This window comes from Miniopterus natalensis, chromosome 2, assembly GCF_054644295.1.
Source record: "Miniopterus natalensis isolate mMinNat1 chromosome 2, mMinNat1.hap1, whole genome shotgun sequence".
Lineage (NCBI taxonomy): Eukaryota > Metazoa > Chordata > Mammalia > Chiroptera > Miniopteridae > Miniopterus > Miniopterus natalensis.
The window spans coordinates 175,083,325-175,104,345 of record NC_142082.1 but is presented as its reverse complement, the minus strand read 5'-3'; the positions used below and the strand labels follow the sequence as shown (position 1 = coordinate 175,104,345).

Genomic DNA, 21,021 nt, shown 5'->3' with positions numbered 1-21,021 from the left:
TAAATAAATCAGCATTTGAGAAGAACTTTTTATTTTGTTTTATTGGCCCAGGATGTGACAAAAAGGGGCCTGCAGTTGGCAGAATTTATTTATGCACATTGTTTAAAATATGAGGATACTTACTTTGTTTTCCCGTGTTTCAGGTATTGGTGGTAATTTGGTGGCCATTCAGGCTAGCAGGATTTCTACCTACCTCCATTTGCATAGCATCCCAGGAGAATTGCCCGATGAACGCAAAGGTTGTTACTACCCATTTAGAACTTTTTTTGGTCCAGGTATGTGCTTGTGGATTTTCGTATATTTTATTTTGGGAATTATTGCTCTCTGTGAATATAGACAGATAACATTTGTTGAATACATATTTCGTTTGAATGTGTTGCTCAGCTTTTTTATTTCTAAGCTCTAAATAGATTTTAAATAGATTTTGTTTATTAAATCTCAGTGAGCAAAGAATCATTTGTATTAATCCTGCAGTTCCTGAGGAACTTCGTATACTTTTTCTCTTTTGTCTCTTCTCTAGGATAACTTGTTTATGAGTCAGGAAAGAGCAACCTCATGGACACAAGCAAACGTTGCTAGGTGGTTTAGGGAGACAGATGTACTGTCTTTCCTGCATTGATCTTTTTGGCTTTCTAAGTGTAGGCATTTGATCCCAAACAAACAGGATGAGGGGCGATAACCTCAGTTACAAGGAACGATGCATTATTTATGTCAACCAGGAATTCACGTGATTACCAAAAAACTAAAACAACAACTTAAATCTCACAATTCTTGGCACCTTTTTCTGATGAAAATAAATGTAATTTAAATTTTTAAAAAAATATGTCTTTATTGATTTCAGAGAGAAGAGGGGAGAGGGAGAGAGAGAGATAGAAACATTAATGATGAGTCATTGATCGGGTGCCTCCTGCACGCCCCCTGCTGGGGATCAAGCCTGAAACCCGGGCATGTGCCCTGACTGGGAATCGAACTACGAGCTCCTGGATCATAGGTGGATGCTCAACTGCTGAGCCTCGCCAGCTGGGCATAAATGTAATTTTTGACTTTCAAATGAGGATCATAAATGCCCAGCCTATGATATTGGTGGGAGAACTCTAAAGGAAAAGTAAAATGAAAACATTTCAGTACTTTAATAATAACTTTTAATTTTTTCTTTTGTCTTTCCTCTGTTTTTATGCTAGATATTAAAGCCTGACCAATGTTCTTCATAGCAAATTTTTATCAATCACCTTTTATTTAATTAACATATAAGATAATGAGAATTTCAAAGAAACTTATTTTTAGCAATTGAATTTTATGTGATGCTATGTGGTATATATAGTAACTAAAAAGTAATCCTTAAATTTCAATAACTGTGACCTGTTAATAACCAAAATAGGATTTTATTTTAACAACTTTTACATTTTATATTACAGGAGTAAATAATAAGTCTGCTCAAGTTCTACTGCTTTTAGTGATTCCCGGGCATTTAATTTTCCTCTACACGATTCATTTGATGAAAAGTGGTCACACTTCTCTGACTGTAATCTTCGTAGTTGTATATTTATTTGCTGCTTTGTTACAGGTAAGAGTTAAAACCTCTTGTAATCTTCTTTATGCTCAGATTGATGTAAAAGTATAACTATGTAAATCTAAAGGCACATGAAATATTTTAACATTTCAAAAATCAACTCAACTGCCTTGGTATTGATTTGATCTTCTTAAAACCAATAACTCAAGATCTGTTTTAAACTGACCTGATCACTAGAGCCTTTGGATCCTGTTTCCTGGATTCCACAACTTCCTGTGTTTATATATTCTCTTGTTTTGTATGAATACATCTAATAATAGATTCCTGAGAAAGGTGCATCGGAGTAAATATTTTGAGCCTCTGCATGTTGTAAAATGCCTTTTTTTTTTTAAACGCAGATCTGTTGACTGGATATAGAATTCTGTTTCTTTTTGAATTTTGAAGGCATTGCTTCCTTGCCTTTTACCCCATTTGTTTAAAATGTCTGTTTTCTTCTATTTTATGATTGCTTTGTAATAAACATAGTATATTAGCACAGTAAGTGTGCTCAAATATTTAATACTGAAAGGGCTATATAATCTAAAACTTTAGAGGTTACTGAGTAAAAGCATAGAGATGAGGAAGCAGAGAGTTTAGGAGAGAAAGTAATTTATACACAGGGCCTAAGAGAAGGGAGTAGATGAGATAGGATTAAAAAGGTAGATTAGGGACCATGTAGATAGAAAGGCCTTAAATGCCAGGCAAGGGAGACTAGAATCTATTCTTTAAATACCAAAAATCCTTATGACTTACTTGATATTTTAATTTTTCTATGATGCTTTATAGTGCCTGAGATTTTATTAAAAGTTATCTATAAATCATTCATTTATTCATTCAATAAACCTTCATTCTAGTAGATGCAGGGATGGGTTTTCAATCACAGGATGAATAAATTAAGACCCTATCCTCAAGGACTCGTCTAGAGGAAAGACCACTACATGAACAAATAATTAATATAATATCATACTATAATAGAATAAACTCTGGGGACAGCTACATACAACTTGCTGTCAGAGCATGTAAGAAAAGGCAACTGATTACCAGGGGAGTAATATTTTTCTACCGTTCAGTAGGGACAAAGTTATTTCAAATGCCTTTTTACTGCTGGCTACCTTTATTGCTTTATATGATAAGGTCATTTATTATAATTTATGTTCTTTACCATGGAAAATATCCAGACACTGTTCATTGGTCTGTTGATAAACAATGCCATTTTTTGAACATGTTCCTATTTGCAACTCTACCCCTTTGCCTCATGGATTGATTTGACATTTGTGTTTATTGCTCTGTTTATGTGTCTATCTCAGTCATTCTAGAGAAGGGATCTTTGTTTTACTTAGTTTTGTATCTCCAGCACCTGGCCCCATCCCTAGTGCTCAGTTAATGTGTGTTAAACCGAGTGTATCTTGCCAGCTCTGTCTCCTCCTTCAGTGGAAGGAGGAAAAAAGTTTATGTCTGTATTTAGGCCCCAGATAGTCTAGGGAAAAAAACACAGAAAAAATCTAAATTTTCTTCTCCTTGCTTTCAATAAACACCAATTTCCTCTCTTTCACAGACATAGGTATTTAAAATAAAAGGCAATGAACATAAAACACAAAACCTCACAAATTCTCTCAATGTTCAGTCGAAATTGCAAAGATTTACTGAAATGCTTAGAGGTGAAATTACTTGGTGATAGCTAGGGAAAAGCACAAGTAAAGGGCATAGATAAAGCGAAATTGGCCCTGGGCTGATAATTGATGAAGCTGAGGGATGGCATGATAATGGTATGAGGTTAATTTGTACTAATCTGTCTACGGTTGTGTATGTTTGATTTTTTCTACAAAAGGAACTTTAATATAGGAGGTTGTCAGAGCACATGAGCTGTCTAATTTTGGTCCTGTGGCTATTTCTTACGTCAAGTGAAAAGTAGAAAGTCTGCTTGAGTTTGAAATTGTTTGGGACTTGGATTGGTCGAGCTTGTGTCTTATTTGCACACTGACTTCATTATTTCGCAGATTATGTTGTTCACGTATTTGTTATGGGTCTTGCAATTAGAAGGAATCCAACAAGTGTGTCTTTGTTATGTGATATTAAGGCCACTGAGCCACGGACAGTAGATGTGATGGATTATTCACTTACTCAAGTTCTCGCCTGGTGCCCAAGACCAACCAGAGTCGTAATGTGTCACGGCCTGAGAATGTGTGGACCCATTCACGTTTAGTACCTGATCAGTCACAGTACATTTCGAGTTATTTTTTTCAATAGTACGGATGGGTTGGCACCAAACTCACCATCCTGTGCCGCCCATTGTACCTTTTGTGTCATCAGGGAGCATTTATGAGACTGCTAGCTGTGGTTAAGGGTAAAACTGCTGACGTTGGAACACAGTTTTTCATCTATATCAAATTAGCCCTTTGAACCTACAGCCTTGATTTGCTAGAACCTGAGTGTACTTTCTTTTACAAACTTGGAGACAGCTTGGGTTCTTTCTCTCTAAGAACCCAGTGATCTCCTCTGCCTTCACATCTCACTTATTCAGGTTCCCACTGACTGCTGGAAGCCTGCTAGTTTGTGACATCAAAAGCACAATATGGAATTCCAGGCTGGGATGGGCCTGTCGGGTTTCCTTCTAAGATGGACAGAGGGAGCATCTTCTTCAGGGTGTTCCGTTGCTGATTCCTGCTTGCCTTATGTAGTACCTTAACTGCATAATACACCCGAGAAGGTTCAAAGATAACTATCAAATATACAGACCGACAATCTCTTGTGACTCATGTCCCTATTTTACTTAAAGCCTCTGCTAGTTCCCTTTTGTGTTGGAAATTCTTCTTTTGTGAAAAGACAAAAACATAGAGTTTGGGTCACATACCCTACAAGAGGCAAAAAGATGGAATATGTTGACTTTTTTCCTGCTATGGAATACCTAAATGGGAAAAGAGAAATGAGACTTTTCTAGCCCTAGATGCCTGTTGGATTCCAACAAAGTGTTTAATATAATTGGTAAACAATGCAGCCCATTTTCTAAATGAAATTTTTAGTTCCCTCTTTTCCTACAGGAAATTAGATTACAAAGAACTCTACAGAATTCTTGCAGCACCAAGTTCTATGAGAAACTCACTATGAAAATCTGGTTGTAGAAAACAATGGTTGCTCCTGGCACATCTCCTTTTTCATGTGGGAGAGACAAAATATTTCCTTTAAATGGTAGAATGACAATCAGTTCTCAGTATGTAAAGTTGAGAATTGTGACTATCAAGATATTATCAAATATATAGTACATACAGTCTTCCAAGTACTATGCTTGACACTGTACAAAAGAAATAGGAGACGTTGCCCCTGCCCTTTAAGATCGTCTCTTAGTTGTGGGAGATTACAGTTAAATGCATAAAACAGCTAGAAGACTCAGACTTACCTCCTTATAACAATAGTTTTCTTCCTCTGTCACTTCAGAATCAAACTTGGTGCCTGTGCCTGGCTTCATTCTTTAAAAGTGTTTTAAAACATTTTTGGGGGGTGGGGGGATCAGAGTATAGATTATAGCTAATGAGAAACTTGAATTAATAGCAGTAAACATGAAACTATTATTTTAAAAAAATAATTCTTGAATTTATTGTTACCATAGCAAAGAAAATTTCATATATTACCATCCTAAGAAAACATACATCCAAGTATTTTTATACATAAAATGCAAAATAATGGATACCTTAATCAGTGTTTTTTGGGATTCAAGTCACAGAAACTTACTGGCACTTGCTTAGACACAAAAATAGGAATTTATCAAGAAATATAAACCTAGCCTGGCTGGTGTGGCTAAGTGGTTGCGCATTGACATAGGATCCAGGAGATCACAGTTTGGTTCCCGGTCAGGGCACAGGCCTGGGTTGTGGGCTTGATCCCCAGCAGGGGCCTGGCAGGAGGCAGCCGGTCAATGACTCTCATCATTGATGTTTCTCTCTCTCCCTCTCCCTTCCTCTCTCTGAAATCAATAAAAATATATTTTTAAAAAACTTAAGAAATATAAAGCTAGATATGGAATTGGAGAGGAAGGAAGACACTCCCGCCTTTGGAGGGACAGAGACGGGGATCTAGCAGCATGCTCTCAGACTCCTTTACGACGCATAACCTTCCATCTTACTGGATGCTCTCTCCGCTGTCTGCATTGCACTTCTGGGGCAGAGTCCACCCCACAGCTGCAAACAGCATGCCTTTCATCATGGGGACGGTAGAGCTGGCCTGCTTCCCCACATCCAGTTCCAGCTCTGAAGGAGCAGAGATGAGTGGTCCAGTCTGGGCCAGGTAGCCATTCTAGTTCAGAGGGGCATTGCCAGGGAGCCGGGTCATGGAGTTAAAAATACGGTTCCTGGAAACTACTCTTAACAAAATAATAGTAGTTCCACTTTTTATTAATATCATTTTAAAAACATGCCTCCCCAGAGTTCATCACTAGGCAATACTTATTGTTGAATTTTATACTCGCGTAAATTGCATCATGTCATATTTCCCAACACGTTTGTATTCTCAAGAAAAATTGTTCTCAGCAAATCCCAGGTCCACTTTAAGCGAGCAGATGGATGCCCTGCGTAATAACATAGGGTATTGGTTAATACTGATTAATGAATTTCTAAGAAGCATTTCTGTTTTACAAATAATAGCTCATGGTCGTTTTAAAACATATGGTTTGTAATACGAACAAGGCCACAATACAAATAGTGCAAATTAAGAGCAAGCATCTTCCATTCCTCATCTAGCAGAACATGCTTGGGGCAGAAATATGGTCCGCATACTTACTGAAAGAAGCAGTGAGAGAGTATAATTGAAAAATAAATGTTAACAAAGGCATTGACAGCATCTTACTCTGAAGTCAGTCACGTGGTTCTGTGTAATTATTTTAACTTTTAACATAAAAGTTAATGTTTCTACAGAAGACAAATATTTATAAGCCAGACTCTCCGTCATCACATACAAAGAACAAAGCAAAGACGAGGGAGAATAAGATCCCAGCACGCAGAACGCTGGAGAGAGATCAGAGGTCTCTCGGGGAGGCCCGCGCCTGTGTTTCTGCCCTGTTACTTACTTTGTGTCCTTAGTTAAGTTTCCTAACCTCTCTGGCCTTATTTTCCCCTGCCTCGAGGACTCAGCTAATGTGTATAAAGTACTTGGAGTTCCTGGAACATCATAAGTTCCCAATACGGGGGAGCTGCCGTCTAATCTCATTATTGTCATTGGCATTATCATTCTCTTCCTCGTGGTTGGGGCGGGTTAGCCAGCGCCCTGAGGCTTTTCCATCTCACCACTCACCCTCCCGTGGCCCTGCTCTGTGCTCTTCTGCTGTGCGTGGCTCTCCTTGCTCTTCTGGTGTGGGACCTACCCTCGGACACCACCCTTTCACTGCTGTCTCCCAAACTGATACCTGCAGGTCAGTGTGGAAAGGACATCCCAAACTTAACGTGTCCCAAACACAATTCCTTATTTCCCCCGGAATCTGGCCCGTATCGGTAGGGGTGGTGTACCCACAAGTGGGGACAGTGAACCCAGAAAGAGGGCACACAAGCAAGGATTCCCTCAATCTCTCAGCTTGCAGCTCCTGACCCCACAACGCCCCCCGGGAGCCGGCACCATTGTCTTGCTCTTGTGAGTCCACGCGGTATGACAGGGCGACTTCTGGGCTAGGAACAACTATTTCTGGGTTCTAATTCTGGTCACCTCTGAACTCTAGGACTTCAGCTAAGTCACAGCACTGTCCTGTGGCTTAGTTTCCTCACTCGTATTTTAAGGGTAAAGATACTATCACTAAGGTAACCGTATAATTTTTACCCAAACCAGGACACTTTTGAGAATGAAAGCAAGCTGTTAATAATGAGTGACAAGTATAAACTGTTGCTATCCTGGGGACACCGGGAAGTATAGAGACCCTGCTGTCACCCAAGTCCCCTCCTGCATTCGTGACGTATGATTTTGTGAATTCCCACTACCACGATAAATATGATTTGTTACAAAGCATTGTGTACATAATTAGGAATATATGTTAATATTAAAATAATCTGATAACTAAAACAGTATATTAATGTTAAAATCTGTCATTACTACTAAAGTCATATGAAGTTAAATTGGCTTTGATGGTTAGCCAGAGAACCCAGGCAATACATAAAACATTGTCTTCCTGAAAAATTATATTCCGAGTCTAAATAGATCATTCTGAATTGTTCTGTTTTTAGGTTTGGAAGCTAGGTATTTTCAAATTTGTTTGGCCTAAAACAGACTCCTTCAGTTTCCCAGGTATACTCTGCGATTCCATTATCTGTATTTTACCTCGAAGTCTATAATCAACTTGTTTTGCCAAGATTTGACCGATTACTTTATCATGTTCAGTTGTATCTCATCTCGATCCATGACTTCTGAGAGGAAAAGAGTACTGGTTCTCTTATACATAAGCCAGTTTATCTCCTTACCACCTAAGTTGCTCCTTTGGAAAGATTTTCATTTCCGACTGTTCTTTTCTTAAGGTTTGGTGATCTAAGCCACTTTTCATATACATACATATATATTTCAGAAATTATAACAGCTATTAATATAGCATTTATTGTGAACCATGCATTGTTCTAGGCCTTTTGCAGATAAGAACTCACTGAGTCCTCACAACCACCCGGGGAGGTAGGTTATACTATTAGTCCCCATCATAGATGGCCAGTTGGCATGGAGAGAAGTGACTTTCCCAGACCCAGACGGTGTGATGGAGTCTGGCTCCAGGCTGCACTCCTATGTTTACAAGAGTAAGTTGGACACTTTGTTTTGCCCTTAGTGAGGGTCATAGCTTTTAGGGTGGCAACTTCTGTAGGCTTAAAGCTGTCTCTCTGGTTTCATTGGATCTTTTCACAGAGTTTGCACAGAAATCACGCCTGCTGAAGTCAAGTAGGAATCCAGCCAAGGACATAAATATGTCCTGAGTGTCCTGAGAGGAGAACGAAGTGCTGTGGAAGTTCGAGAGTTTTTCTTTGTGGGGAGGGAAGTTTTATAGTGCGTAAAATTTTGTGGAATCCATAGAAAATGCCATTTCAGCACAAGGAAATAGCCTCAAGTAAATGAGAAAACTCGGTATTTATTAAAAATAGGAAAAATCTCTGGAGCACAGGGCTTATGAAAGGAAGTGATAGAAAATAAGATTGAAAACCGCAGGCAAGATCATGAGGGATCTTTGGGACCAGAATAAAGAGTTTAGCTTATTCTGTAGAGCAGTAAGTTTCAACACTCTCCTACTCCCGACAAACCTGCGAGATCTGCTGCATCCCTCTCACGCAGCTGGGACAGTGTAAGGGCTTGGGCTCCGGTGGCCGCCACTCACTACCTGTGGCAGCTTAGGCAAGGTAAGCCCTCAGGGACAGTGTTTTCTCATCTGTAAAAAGAGGCTAAGAATAGACCTACCTCGTGGGTTTTTATGAGGATGAATGAGTGAAGCATCTGAAGTGCTGTCATTGTTTTAATATCATCCTCGTAGCGGTGGATCACTGGGGCAGAGAGTCTCTTACGGCGTCAGAGAGAGGATCAGACCCCGTGGAATCCAGGATCTAGCATCCCTACCATGCTTCCGATCCCCCGCTCCGTGGAGTCATTCTTCTAAAGGGTTGTGTAGGTTTGTGGTGGCAACAGGACCGTGAGTGGAATCCTAGAATAACCACCCAGGAGCTGAGCCTGTCAGGTGGGCAGGTAACTTAATTCCTGGGGGTTGTCTTGCTCCTGTCTGTAAAAGGAGGACAGGGCTTTCTCTTGGCACAGTAGTTACATATACCTGGCACATAGTAGGTCCTAATTAAATGGTGTGGTTTTGTCTTTTATATGTTGATACTTAGGCAAACCCTAGTCCCAGATGGCATCTCAAAGGAAAGAGCTGGCCAACTAGGGCACTTTAGCAGCTTGCCTGACCCCAGTCACGTTTTTTCCGCGCCTCAGGATTTCAATCCGCAGGTTCCACCTGGAACGCAGGGCTCTTTGGTCTTTCTGTGTGCCTGTTCTGCTGTCTCCTAACGGGTTTCTGTCTGTTAGCTTGGGTTGAAAGAAATGTGTGAGGAGAATCAGAAAGGAAAAGTGAGGGGAGGGTCTACAGTTCCAGTAATTTTTTTTTCTATTTGTAAAAATATCTATTTTAACTTGGGGAGTTTATTCATATGGTTACCTTAAGGTAGGAAATGGAAAACTAGGTGAATTTTTGAGATTCCTTTTTAGCTGCGTGATTGCATTTTTGTGATACGATAGTGTGATTACGCTATTATAGCTTAGGTCGTAGGGTCTTAAAATTGGGACGGCTTCCTGAATTCGTATTTATGATTAATTCTCGAGATAGGTGTGCTTGGGCCGCCGGCCAGCTCTGTGCAGAAGATGAAACGACTGCCTGCCTCATTAGCGGCACTGCATCCTGGACCCCTGTGCAGCGAGTCACTGAGGAACAGGGCTCGTTTCAGTCCTGTCGGGTCTCATAAGACAGGCCCAGAGAAGCTGAGCCGTCTCTCTCTAATGTTCTGGTTAGGACATCGCCGAGCCCTGCTGAGGCTGCAGACACGGCTTAGAGGAACTTTCACACCATCTGCAAAGAAAGCTTGCAGCATAGCTCTGTGAAAGCACTGACTGAAAAGCCTAAAAACCATTCCTCACATTTATTTCAGAGTAAAATCTTGGTTGATTGTGACTCCAGCATATTCACCCCCAAAATACTGACCTGAATGATTCCATAATTAAAAATTTCTAGTTATTTTTAAAAATAAATGTTTAGCGCCATACCGCCCTTTAACTTTAAGGCCAAATATCCATGTTAGTTCTGAATGGCAGAGCTAATCTAAATTATAAATGTATTAAAGCAAGAAATGTTTGTGTTCATTGAAAGGATTATATTTAAAGATGTCAGAGAATGATGAGACCATCATTCAGTATTAGGAGCAAAAAGACAGAGTTGAATTTATTGTTGTTATAAGGGAGTTATTCTGGGATCAGGCAAACTCTCCAGCAGAGCAAAGCACTGACCTTCTAGAGGGTTTGAGCAAAGGGTGGAGCTCGGGGGTCTGTAGATGCTCTAACGCTGGAGTAGGTTGGTGTCATCTGTAGAAGTTTGGTTACTTGGCTATGACTATTGTTCCGTTGGTCCTCAGAGATGTATTTATTGAACTGGATTTGTTCCTAACTGGCTACTTCAGAAGCAAAAACCATCATTGATTGATGGGCTGGCTTCTAAAACGTGTTCAGTAAGGCAAGTTGTCTGTTGATTGGATGAATTTAAAACCAGTTCTGGTGGCTTCTTGTGTCCATGGCTAAAGAACAGTCTTTTCCGAGGAGTGTGAGAACTTTTGCATTGTCGGTCTCAGCTTTTGTTGTTCACTCGGTCCAAGCTGCAGGAAGATGTCATTAAGGACCGCCCAGACCGTCACTTCTGTTGTTGATTCATCTTGAAAATGGGTTTCGCTTGGGAAAATCTGATCTGCAGTTTGTCATTCAACAGAATTTCATTTTTTGTTTTGTTTTTGAATCATTTATGGAAACATCTGCCAGGACAGTGGCTATGTCGAAGCAGTTGAGACACTACACAATAAACATTAGATGACTATGAGAAAAACAAGAAGAATTAAAAGTATTATAAGAAGGGACTTCACTGCCATAGCCATAACCTAAGATTTTTCTAGCGTGACCAAGAAAACAAGTCCCAGTGATCCCTTTGGTAGTCCGGCTGCCTTGTCTTTTAACTTAAACATAGATTGTTTTATCTGCAATGTTAATTCAGTTGTAACATGAAGTGTTAGCAGTGGCTTTGGTTGGCCAAAAGGAAGTCTGAAACCATTCTGTTATCTATAACTAGAACTATTATTTTGATGGTCTTGGGTGGAAGCTGTCTCCTCAGGTGGTCATCTCCTTGTTCTGGGAATCTTGGATGAACAGTCAGCTCCCATGGAGCGTCTGTTTCTGGACGTGCTCTGGAGAACCTCAGTCTGGGTTCACTAATGCTCTTACTTCCCAGCTCTGCTAAGGTCCCTTCCATCTTTTTCCAGATAGCGGAGGATCTTGCTAGTTCAGGCTCATTCAGGGATTATGTTTTTCATCTTGATAGATTCAACATCCAGCCCATGCCTGGTACAGTACATATTTATAAAATGAATATTTAGCTTTATATTATTCCAGTGAGTGTAAAGGTGATATCTCATGGTGATCCTAATTTACACTTACCTGATGACTAATTTAATATTTAGTATCTTTTTATGGGTTAATTGGCCATTCTGGTTTTCTTTTGTGAAGTTCAAAATTTAAGTCCATTTTTTAAAAATTCAGTTGACTTACTGAGTTGTAAGTGTTCTTTATACATTCTGGATACAAGTCCTTTGTCAGATATATGTAGTGGAAATATTTTCTCCCAGTCTGTGCATTGCCTTTTATTTTCTTAACCATATATTTTAAGAGCAGGAGTTTCAATTTTAATGAAGTTCAGGTTATTTATTTTTTTTTTTATTATAGTTAGTGCTTTTTGTGTCATAAGAAATCTTGGCCTATACCTAAGTTGTGAGGGGTGATTTTCTTTTAGAGTCTCTTAGATTTAGCTTTTATTTGGATCTCTGATCTATTTTGAATTAATTTTTGTATGTGGCACAAGATATGGATTGAGGTTCATATTTTTCCGTATGACTACCCATCATTCTGGCGCCATTTATTGGGAAAACTATCGTTTTCCCTATTGAATGATATTAGTATCTTTTTTCTACATTTTAGATTATATATAATCTACATAGATTATATGTCTATTCTTATGCTATTCTTCTTTTGGTCCTTAATATTTTTTAAATTTTAGTCTTAAGAAAAAATATCATTTACCATTCTTTTAAACTGCAAAGTCTCTTCTTTATGTAGGTTTGAGTTTATTTATATGAACATTCGTATTTTTACAGGTATAGATATGCTGAATAACCAAGTCTAACATAGATGTGTTTCTGTCCATGATTCCTGCCAAATCAACATCCTTTTATTCTCTACTCTTTTTTAAAAACTATATATTTTTAATTGATTTTATTGATTTCAGAGGGAGGAAGGGAGAGGGAGAGAGAAACATCAATGATAGGAGTTGCCTCCTGCTCGCCCCCTGCCGGGGATCAAGCCCGCAACCCCGGCCGGGGCCCTGACAGGGACTCGAACCTCCATCTCCTGGGTCCCAGGTCGATGCTCAGCCGCTGAGCCACGCCGGCCGGGCCAGTCTCTACTCTTAACATAGAGTTCTGAGCGTGCTAAACATTTCGGCAGCAGCGGTTAGATATGTTTGTGAATCCTTATGTGATACTGTATCTCAAACCCTGTGGAAGGGCTTCCACACTTGTCACTTCTCAGAGCTGCTTTTTCTGAGATATTAGTTCAATTAATTAAGCGTCTTCCTTTTGTGCATCCAACTCTGTCGTCCGCTCTTCTCCATATTCTGTCTCTAACCAAGGACCTTAGACCCTTCTATGTTAGAAAAGATCTATTTTCTAGGTTTCAACCCTCTCAGTTCTGTCTTACCTCTTGCCTTTTCCCTCCCATTTAAAGTGAGTTTTCTTTTCGGGGGTTGTTTACGTCATGTCAAAGGAGCTGACAGCTGTACTTCTGAGTTTTCATTCTACAAGCCGTTGAAAGTTTCAGGTGGCTCCATTTTCTAGCAGTTTACAGCAGTGACATGCACGAGCTGCAAAGACTGATAGTGCCGTGAACACTGGCACGCTCATCAGCCGGCCTGAGAAGCACCCCTGCAGTGCCTGGACCTTTCAAAGCCGCCTGGGTGCCCCTTTCTCCTCCAAGAGCAGAGCAGGGGCACACAGGTCGCTTTTTTATTGATCTTGAATTGTTTCGCTGATGAGCCTTTGCTTTTTCTTGTCATTTCACTGCATATATTTTTTATGTTTAAAAAACATAAAAGTTATGTTTTTTAGTTTTGCATGGATTTGAAAGTGATAAAAATGGAATCATAGTGAATATGTGTTCAAGTGACTTTCTTATTTTGTTCAATGTTATGTTTGAGATTCATTCTTAAATTAAAAAAATTTTTTAATTGCAGTTTACATTCAGTATTATCCTGTATTAGTTTCAGGTTTACAGCAAAGTGGTTAGAAAATCATGTACTTTACAGATTTGTTTTTATGTATTAGTGCTGTTCACCTGTTTTACTGCAATATAATATTCTGTTGTGTGAATATTCCATAATTTATTTCGCCATCCTTCTTTGAGTGGAACTTTTAGGTTGTTTGCAGTGTTTTGTTATTAAAAATCAAGGCTATGAGTATTGCTGTGTGTGTCACCTCGAACACATTCTGAGAGTTTCTTTTAGACAGAAGGTCTTAACTATTTGTGTGCCGTCAATTCCTTGGGAAGTTTGTGAATATTATGGGCTCCTCCCAGAATAAGGTGCCTTCTTGTCCCACCTTCCCCCCATCTGCCACCTCGCAAATAGAGTTCAGACCAAAGAAAAGATGTTTTTGTCAGGAGTAGATTGACTTCCTGTTGTAATCCTAAATTCTTTTTAGCAAACATTTAAATATTAGATTTTAATGTGTAAAGTTTCCAGTCTGGAAACTGGATTAGAGAAGCATATTTTTTTATAGGGGAAATGAATTCAGCCTTTGTAAGTTAGGGGTTGGGAAGAACTGTACTAATGAGCTTTTCCTGGTGTTTATTTATATCACATTTCTCAGCATTCCTCTCCTAAAGAAGTCATCTTCCTTCACACAGTACACAGGGCTGTTTGTTACTGGCATTGGGGCACGCAGGGGATGCTAGCACATGGGCAGTTCATTCTAGCTCAGAGGAGGAGCTGGCGAGGGAACCACTATTGTCCAAAGCAAATATATATTCTTGTATTTTATATGCTTATTTAAATTCCAAGTAACACATCCAGAATGTGCATAAGTAGGTGGGGCTACAAAATTGCCCTTCTAGAAGGCATATTTACCTTTAAAAAGTTATACATGTTTCATAAAAAACAAACAGATGACATGAAAACACAGTTTACCCTTAGTTTGATTTTTGATGTGTTTTCACAGTGAAAAGCATGCATTTCTGAAATAATCATTTAGTTTTAAAATAAAACAGGTTGCATTAAGAAGTATCTGATACTTAGTGTGATTTTAATAATTCATTCTACACAGTGTTCCAAGGAAACACTGCTGTCCTTGGTTAATCTGCAAAAAAAAAAAAAAAAATTTAATTTAAGCCACCTTGAACTTTGAATCATCACAATATCATCAAGAAGAAATTGCATGAGAAGTGAAAACTAAATCTCCTTCCTAGAACAGGAATGTGAGAGGAGTTCAGGAGGAAACTCGAAGGTAATCCAGCAATCACTGCGTAGTTTACGACCACAGATGGCTTGTCTTTGTACTTTAGAGCTGGAACGAACTGTGAAGTCGTAAATTCATCCGTTTTAAAGAAGCCCAAACTGAGGCTCAGGATGGGGAAAAGTCATTCTCTCTATTCCTTAAGTAAAGATCGTAAATTTTTAACATACTCAGTGAAGAGTGGTGGTGGCACTGGTCTATTGAGTACTTACTCTACAGCAAACATTTGCCTAACCCTTTCTGTATGTTACCTCATTTCATTTCTGCACCCAGCCCAGGAGGTAGGAAACGGTAATCTCATTTTAGAGATGAGGGAACTGAGATTTAGAGGTTTCTTCACTTGTTGACAGTAACACAGTTATTTAGAGGTAGAGCCCTTTCAACAACAACCACTTACTTCAGGCTTATCACACAAGTTTTTTGTTAGAAACCAAGGAATCAAATAGAAAGAAGGCGGGGTTTCCCCCTCCCAGTGATTTACATGTGAATCCCTAGACCCTAACATGTAAGATGCAGGTGTTAAATCAGTAGCTTTCAAATGTCTTTGACCACAACCCTCAGTAAGAAATATGTTTACATTGAAAACAAAGCACACGTTTGTGTATTTTATTTATATGTAACTTCATAGCCAAACGTTTTGTGAAATATCCTTGCTGTGTGCTGTATGTGCTAATACTTTCTATTCCATTCTATCCTGTTTTATTACATTTTTTTATAAAAGACCAGTTACACACTGGCCAGTGTGGCTCAGTTGGTTGGGCGTCATGCCAGGCACTGAAAGGTTCCTGGTTCAGTTCCCGCTCAGGGCACATGCCCGGGTTGCAGACTTGATCCCCAGGAAGGAGCATGCAGGAGGCAGCCGGTTGATGTTTCCCTCTCACATTGATGTTTCTCTCTTTCTGTCTCGCTCCCTTCCTCTCTCTCTAAAAGCCAATTAAAAACTAAAAATTAAAATAAAAATTGAATTTTTTTTTTTTAAAGACCAGTTACATTAAATGATTTTATAACCCATCTATGGGTCACATTTTGAAAAAGATACATATATTAAAAGGACACTTTTTGTGTGTGTGTATAAAACACTGGATACTGAAAGTCCTCCAGAGCTCCTTTAGCTATTTCTTCTTTTACCTGTCTCCCTATCTTACTTGGGCGCTCATTTTGTTTTATCAGTTCAGGAGGTTACCTGTGGACTGTCAGTTACGGTGGTGACGGTGGAGCTGCCCCACCTGAGACTCATTTCCCCGGCTCAATTCTTACCTAATAAACAACTATCGTTTATATTCTGTGGCTGCGAATATCATTTAGCACAGAGCCAACTAGTGTATTCCCAGTTTATTTTATCTGTTTTTAATTTTTTTCTGGTGATAATCACCCTATTTTTTTATCACTTGCAGTTTTCTATGTGCCTAAGCTTAATTTTTCCCCAGGTGTCCATCATAGCTTTCACATACCTATAAGTCGTGTTTGCCCTTAGGTCTGATTCTAACCGTATTATATCAGATGCTTTGCCAGTCCGCCTCATTGCAGAGCACTCTGCCCCCTGGGCCTGGCCCCTGCTCCGCCCGCCGCACACTCCTGGGCTGCCCTCTGCGCTTAGGCTGGCTCTTCTGTTTCCTGGGTCCCGGTTCTCTCTCTTTCTTGGTTCCCTCCCTCGTTTTGCATCCACACATGTTAGAGAAAGTTCCACAGAAAGAGAACATGGAGAAAACTTTCTGAGCGCATGCATGTCTTAAAATGCTTTTAGTGTAGCTTCCCCAGTTGGCCGATAAAAAGTTGGGCATAGAATTATAGATTGGAAACACTTTTCTCTCAGGATTTGGAGGGCATTGCTCCCCTGGGTGATAGTAACTCCCTCAGGTTCTGTGGACCACTGGTCTCTGTCACAGCGGCAGAGTCCTGTCCCTGTAGTGCCACAGCAGCGCACTCAGCTCCCTGGGCCGATGCCTCCAGACGAACACTAGGGACAGTGATAGCACCTGTTTCACAGGAATCCTCTGAGGACTAAGTAGTAGGCTAAAGAGACAGTAAGGAAGCAAGTGGATAGACTTGTGTCCCAGTAAGGTTTTATTTATAAAAACAGACAGCAGGTTGAATTTGGCCCGTGGGCTCTAGTTGGCCAACCCCTGCTCTAGACGAATCTCCCAGTCAGTGTAGAATATGTATCACTATGTGTGATATATAAGATATGAGCTTCTTTATAGGACATATTTACATGTTACTAATACACAACATGCCATATTATAATACCTGTGTGTGTGTTTAGATTTTTGCCAATCTTGTAGAAATCTAGCCTCATACTCTTGAAACGGTTGTTTCCCCCTGCACACGTGGCCCGCTCAGCAGATTTCTTTATTGAATCCCCAAGTGCTCCAGTCGTACAGAGTTTTCTCCGTAACCTGTCCCGTGTTTCAATGGCCCAGGTCGTGCTTTGCTTTTGGGGTTCTGCCTCTTGGCGCCGTCAGCCTTTCGCCTAAACTCTGCCCTCGGCGGCCGTGTTGGTGCAAACCCTTCCCCGCAGAGCAGAGCCTTCTGGCCGCGGCGTCTCCCACCCTCCTGCCCAGACGGACAGCCCTTGTTTGGAGAGGAGTGTCTGTGACCCGTCTCCAGCTCCGTCCCGTGCATTCAGCCAGGTGCTGAGTGTCTCCTTCGTGAGCCGGTCGCTGTGGCAGGCGCTGTGGCAGGTCCCCGTCGCGCTCCGTGCCGCCTCTCGCCCTCTCCCTCCTCCTGCGGGGTGCATTCAGGCCCTGTGGCTTTGCTTTCTTCGCGTGGGGACACGGAGGCTCAGAGGAGCAGGAAGCCTGCCCCGAGGCACGTAGCTGACAGGTGGCAGGACTGGAAGCCAGAACTCCAAGTCCAGGATTCTTTCTGACAGTCCGTGCTCCCTCGCGTGAAGGAGATGGCCCTGATGAAATCTTACCATTCCAGAACAGCCTTTGCCAGTAAAACACTGAGGATGAATCAGCCTCATGTGGGAAAAAATAGGACTTGAAGTACAACCTCTTTGTCTGACAGATGTCCAAGGCCTCTGGAGTTCACTCCTCTGGACCGGGTGTGTGTCCCTCTGTGTGGACGAGACACTTCCCTTCCTATAAAGGTGTCAGAGCTAAACTACGGCACTTGGAGGTTTCGAGCCCAAGGCAGCTGCCTCCCCTCCATGGTCTGTGTGTCCATGAAAGGTAGTAGACCCTGGGCGGAGACTCGACCTCGAGTGGGCTTCCTCCTGCACCCAGTGTCTGAGAGGCCACAGATGGGAATAGCAGCGACCCTGTTAAAATCTGCTAACAGCAGACACTGTGGATAGTTTGTGTTCCAGGCACTAAATTATTGAGTCTATTTAATCCCTACAACATTTTCATGAGGTAGGTACTATTATTATCTCTAACATCCATTCCGAGAAATAGAGTCAGAGAAGTGACTTGTCTACAGTCAGCTAGTGAGTGATAAAAAAGTGCCCTTAATCACTACGCTGCACTCACCAGCTTGTCCAAAACCATGGGCATTAACCTCTCTAATCCCAAGTCCTCCCCCTGCCTTTTCTTTAAATACATCTTGACTGATTTCAGAGAGAGGAAGGGAGAGGGAGAGAGAGAGAGAAACATCAATGATGAGAGAGTCATTGATCGGCTGCCTCCTGCACGCCCCCAACTGGGGATCGAGCCCGCAACCCGGGCATGTGCCCTGAGCGTGAATCGACCTGCGATCTCCTGGTCAGTGCTCAACTGCTGAGCCACACAGGCCGGGCAAACCCAAGTCCCTTTTAACCCTTCAGGAGTTTAAAAATTACATAATCCTCCTAATCTAAATGCATAAAAAAATCCCCATTTATCTGATCCCCAAACTCAAAGCATCACAAAGGTCTCGGTTTACAGTTGTGATACAAATAAATAATACAATAATTAATAAATAGTAGTACAAGAATAAGCTGTTTATTTGCGTAAGCTCACAACTGTAAGCCACCTTTGCTCACCCCTGTATTCCTGATACCCTAGAAAATACACTGTCTTAGTATTTGAATAGTCCTTTAAAATATTTAACTGTCTGTATCCGTATCTATATAGACAGGTGGTTCCTCAGCGCGCTTACCTTCTGTGCACTCTTCTCACCGTTGCACTGAAATTTTCCTCGGCGAGCCACCAGTGGCCTTATAATTAGTAAATAAACGGTCCGTTCTCCGTCTTTATTTCAGTTGCTGTATCTGCATATCGAATGTTAAATGATTCCCAGTTTTAATTTTTTACCCTCCTTCGGGTACCTCTCCCTTTGCCACAGGGTCAGCCTATGGAAGAAGCCGAAGCATTGCAGCGGTTTGGCGGGCGCAGCTTACTGTTCGCTGTAAGGGTGGCTGTGGCTATTGGGGGGCTAGGAGAAAATGAGAAGATCCATGTGAAATGGCGAGGAACAGCTTTCTTGCAAAGATGCATGACATTTTTTGCTGGGAAAAGAACACCTTCCCGTCATTAAATGTTTCTCCTCTCCCGGCCTGATCCCTAGACGCGCCGGTCACTTTCAGAGAGCGGATGTGTAGCCGTCCGTCCGCGTCCAGGCGACAGCGTGATCCCTGCACTGATCCCTGTGCTCTCTTGCAGGTGTTCACCTTGCTGTGGATCGCCGACTGGATGGTCCGGCACTTCTGGAGGAAAGGCAAGGACCCGGACAGCTTCTCCATCCCCTACCTAACGGCACTGGGCGACCTGCTCGGGACAGCGTTGTTGGCCTTAAGCTTTCATTTCCTCTGGCTTATCGGAGATCGAGATGGAGATGTTGGCGACTAATAAGTCCTACAGACTGCTCTCAAGTTACCAAGAAGGAAAACACAAGATAAACCACCACGGTCTTGACTTCTGTCAGGGTTCTCTGCGGTTGGTCCCGATCCAATTAAATGGCCTTAACATTTTTTAAAGGAATTTGTGTTGAAACCAGAATGAACAGTATTTATGCTAATTTCACATAGACATAGATACAAGCTCAAACTCTGAAATTAACTAAATAGAAAAGAATATAGGATGTTTACAATGAATAACTTTAAAACCACAGACATAGCAGAAATGTACTTAATTATTGTTTAACTTATAATGCCAGTTTAGAGAGTTCTAGTTTAGCCTTTCTTGTTGCACAGATGTGTCACACCTACTGCATCGAACACCATAAAATGAAAGGGGCCCAAGCAAGCTTGTAATAGTTTCCACTGCACCCGCCTCTCTGCTAGCTGAGGATAAATTTGCCAGTTATTGGCTCCTGACCTGACCTAAATATGTTCTCCTGAGCATAAGATAGATTCACGTTGACGTGCTGCTATGAATTTCCTTGTGCCAATGCTAATTTCATTTCATCTCTCAGAGCCCTTGGCAGGCTGCCCTTGAAACACTATCATGACCTTGAGAGATCTTTAATGAAAGCAGTGGGTCATTTTTGGTCATCGATTTGTGGAAAGAATGTTGATCTTTCTCAGAAGACTTAATAGTCAAGAACCGGAGATAACCCGAGCTGCGTTTGTAGAGACAAGACGTGTGAGAAAGTGTGTGTGTGTGATAGAGATGAAGAAACTTTCGATGGAGAGCTGAATCTTGGCTTGTTGGTAGCAAAGATCATAGTGCCGTTAGAATATTAGCATTATATAGTTATTCTTAAACACATTTTATTGATATACTTTGGTCATTTGGTCCAAAAATTTTGTTACTGCCCAGAACTTAGTATTTCTTACCTACATTATAATAGTTTCTTCTTATTAAAAACAACTGCACCACTTAATGTAACATAAGATTTAAAATGGGCAAGTCATTCATTCGTTCTTCTGAAGTCGATGGAGACGTTTGGGTTCCCCATTCTAAGAGGGAAGTTGGCGGGTTACCTCGGCGGGTGCCTGAACATTTATGTCATCTGTTCACATGGGCTCATTTCCACAGGCTCTATCAGGTACCCTGCTGTGTCAGGTAGTTTCTAAACTCTGCTCTAGGTTCCAGACGCTTGGCCAGCACACACCTTAGTTACCCAATAGGTAAGCATTTTTATATCACATATAGTTCATTTTTAAGACCATCAAATACTTAATAATTTAATTGACAAGGGAAGAAAAATGCACATCAGCTTCCATCGTCATGGTTTAAGTTGTGAGTTATTGTTAAATATTGTATAAATAGTAGGTCATTTATACAAATACTGGGGAAGTGT

The 21,021-nt window shown here is 40.9% G+C and overlaps 1 protein-coding gene across 3 annotated transcripts in view; it reads left to right on the top strand.

Annotated features, from left to right (window-relative positions):
• SLC41A2 (solute carrier family 41 member 2) overlaps nucleotides 1–20,707 on the top strand; it is a 71,131-nt gene extending 50,424 nt beyond the window's left edge. For all 3 annotated transcript variants that reach the window (XM_087814867.1, XM_087814866.1, XM_016223223.2), the window contains exons 9-11: nucleotides 144–275; nucleotides 1,416–1,564; nucleotides 19,440–20,707. In XM_087814867.1, coding sequence (XP_087670993.1) covers nucleotides 144–275; nucleotides 1,416–1,564; nucleotides 19,440–19,625 — 467 coding nt within the window. In that variant the 3' untranslated portion in view covers nucleotides 19,626–20,707. The remainder of the gene's footprint in view (nucleotides 1–143; nucleotides 276–1,415; nucleotides 1,565–19,439) is intronic.
• The last annotated feature ends 314 nt before the right edge of the window (nucleotides 20,708–21,021 follow it).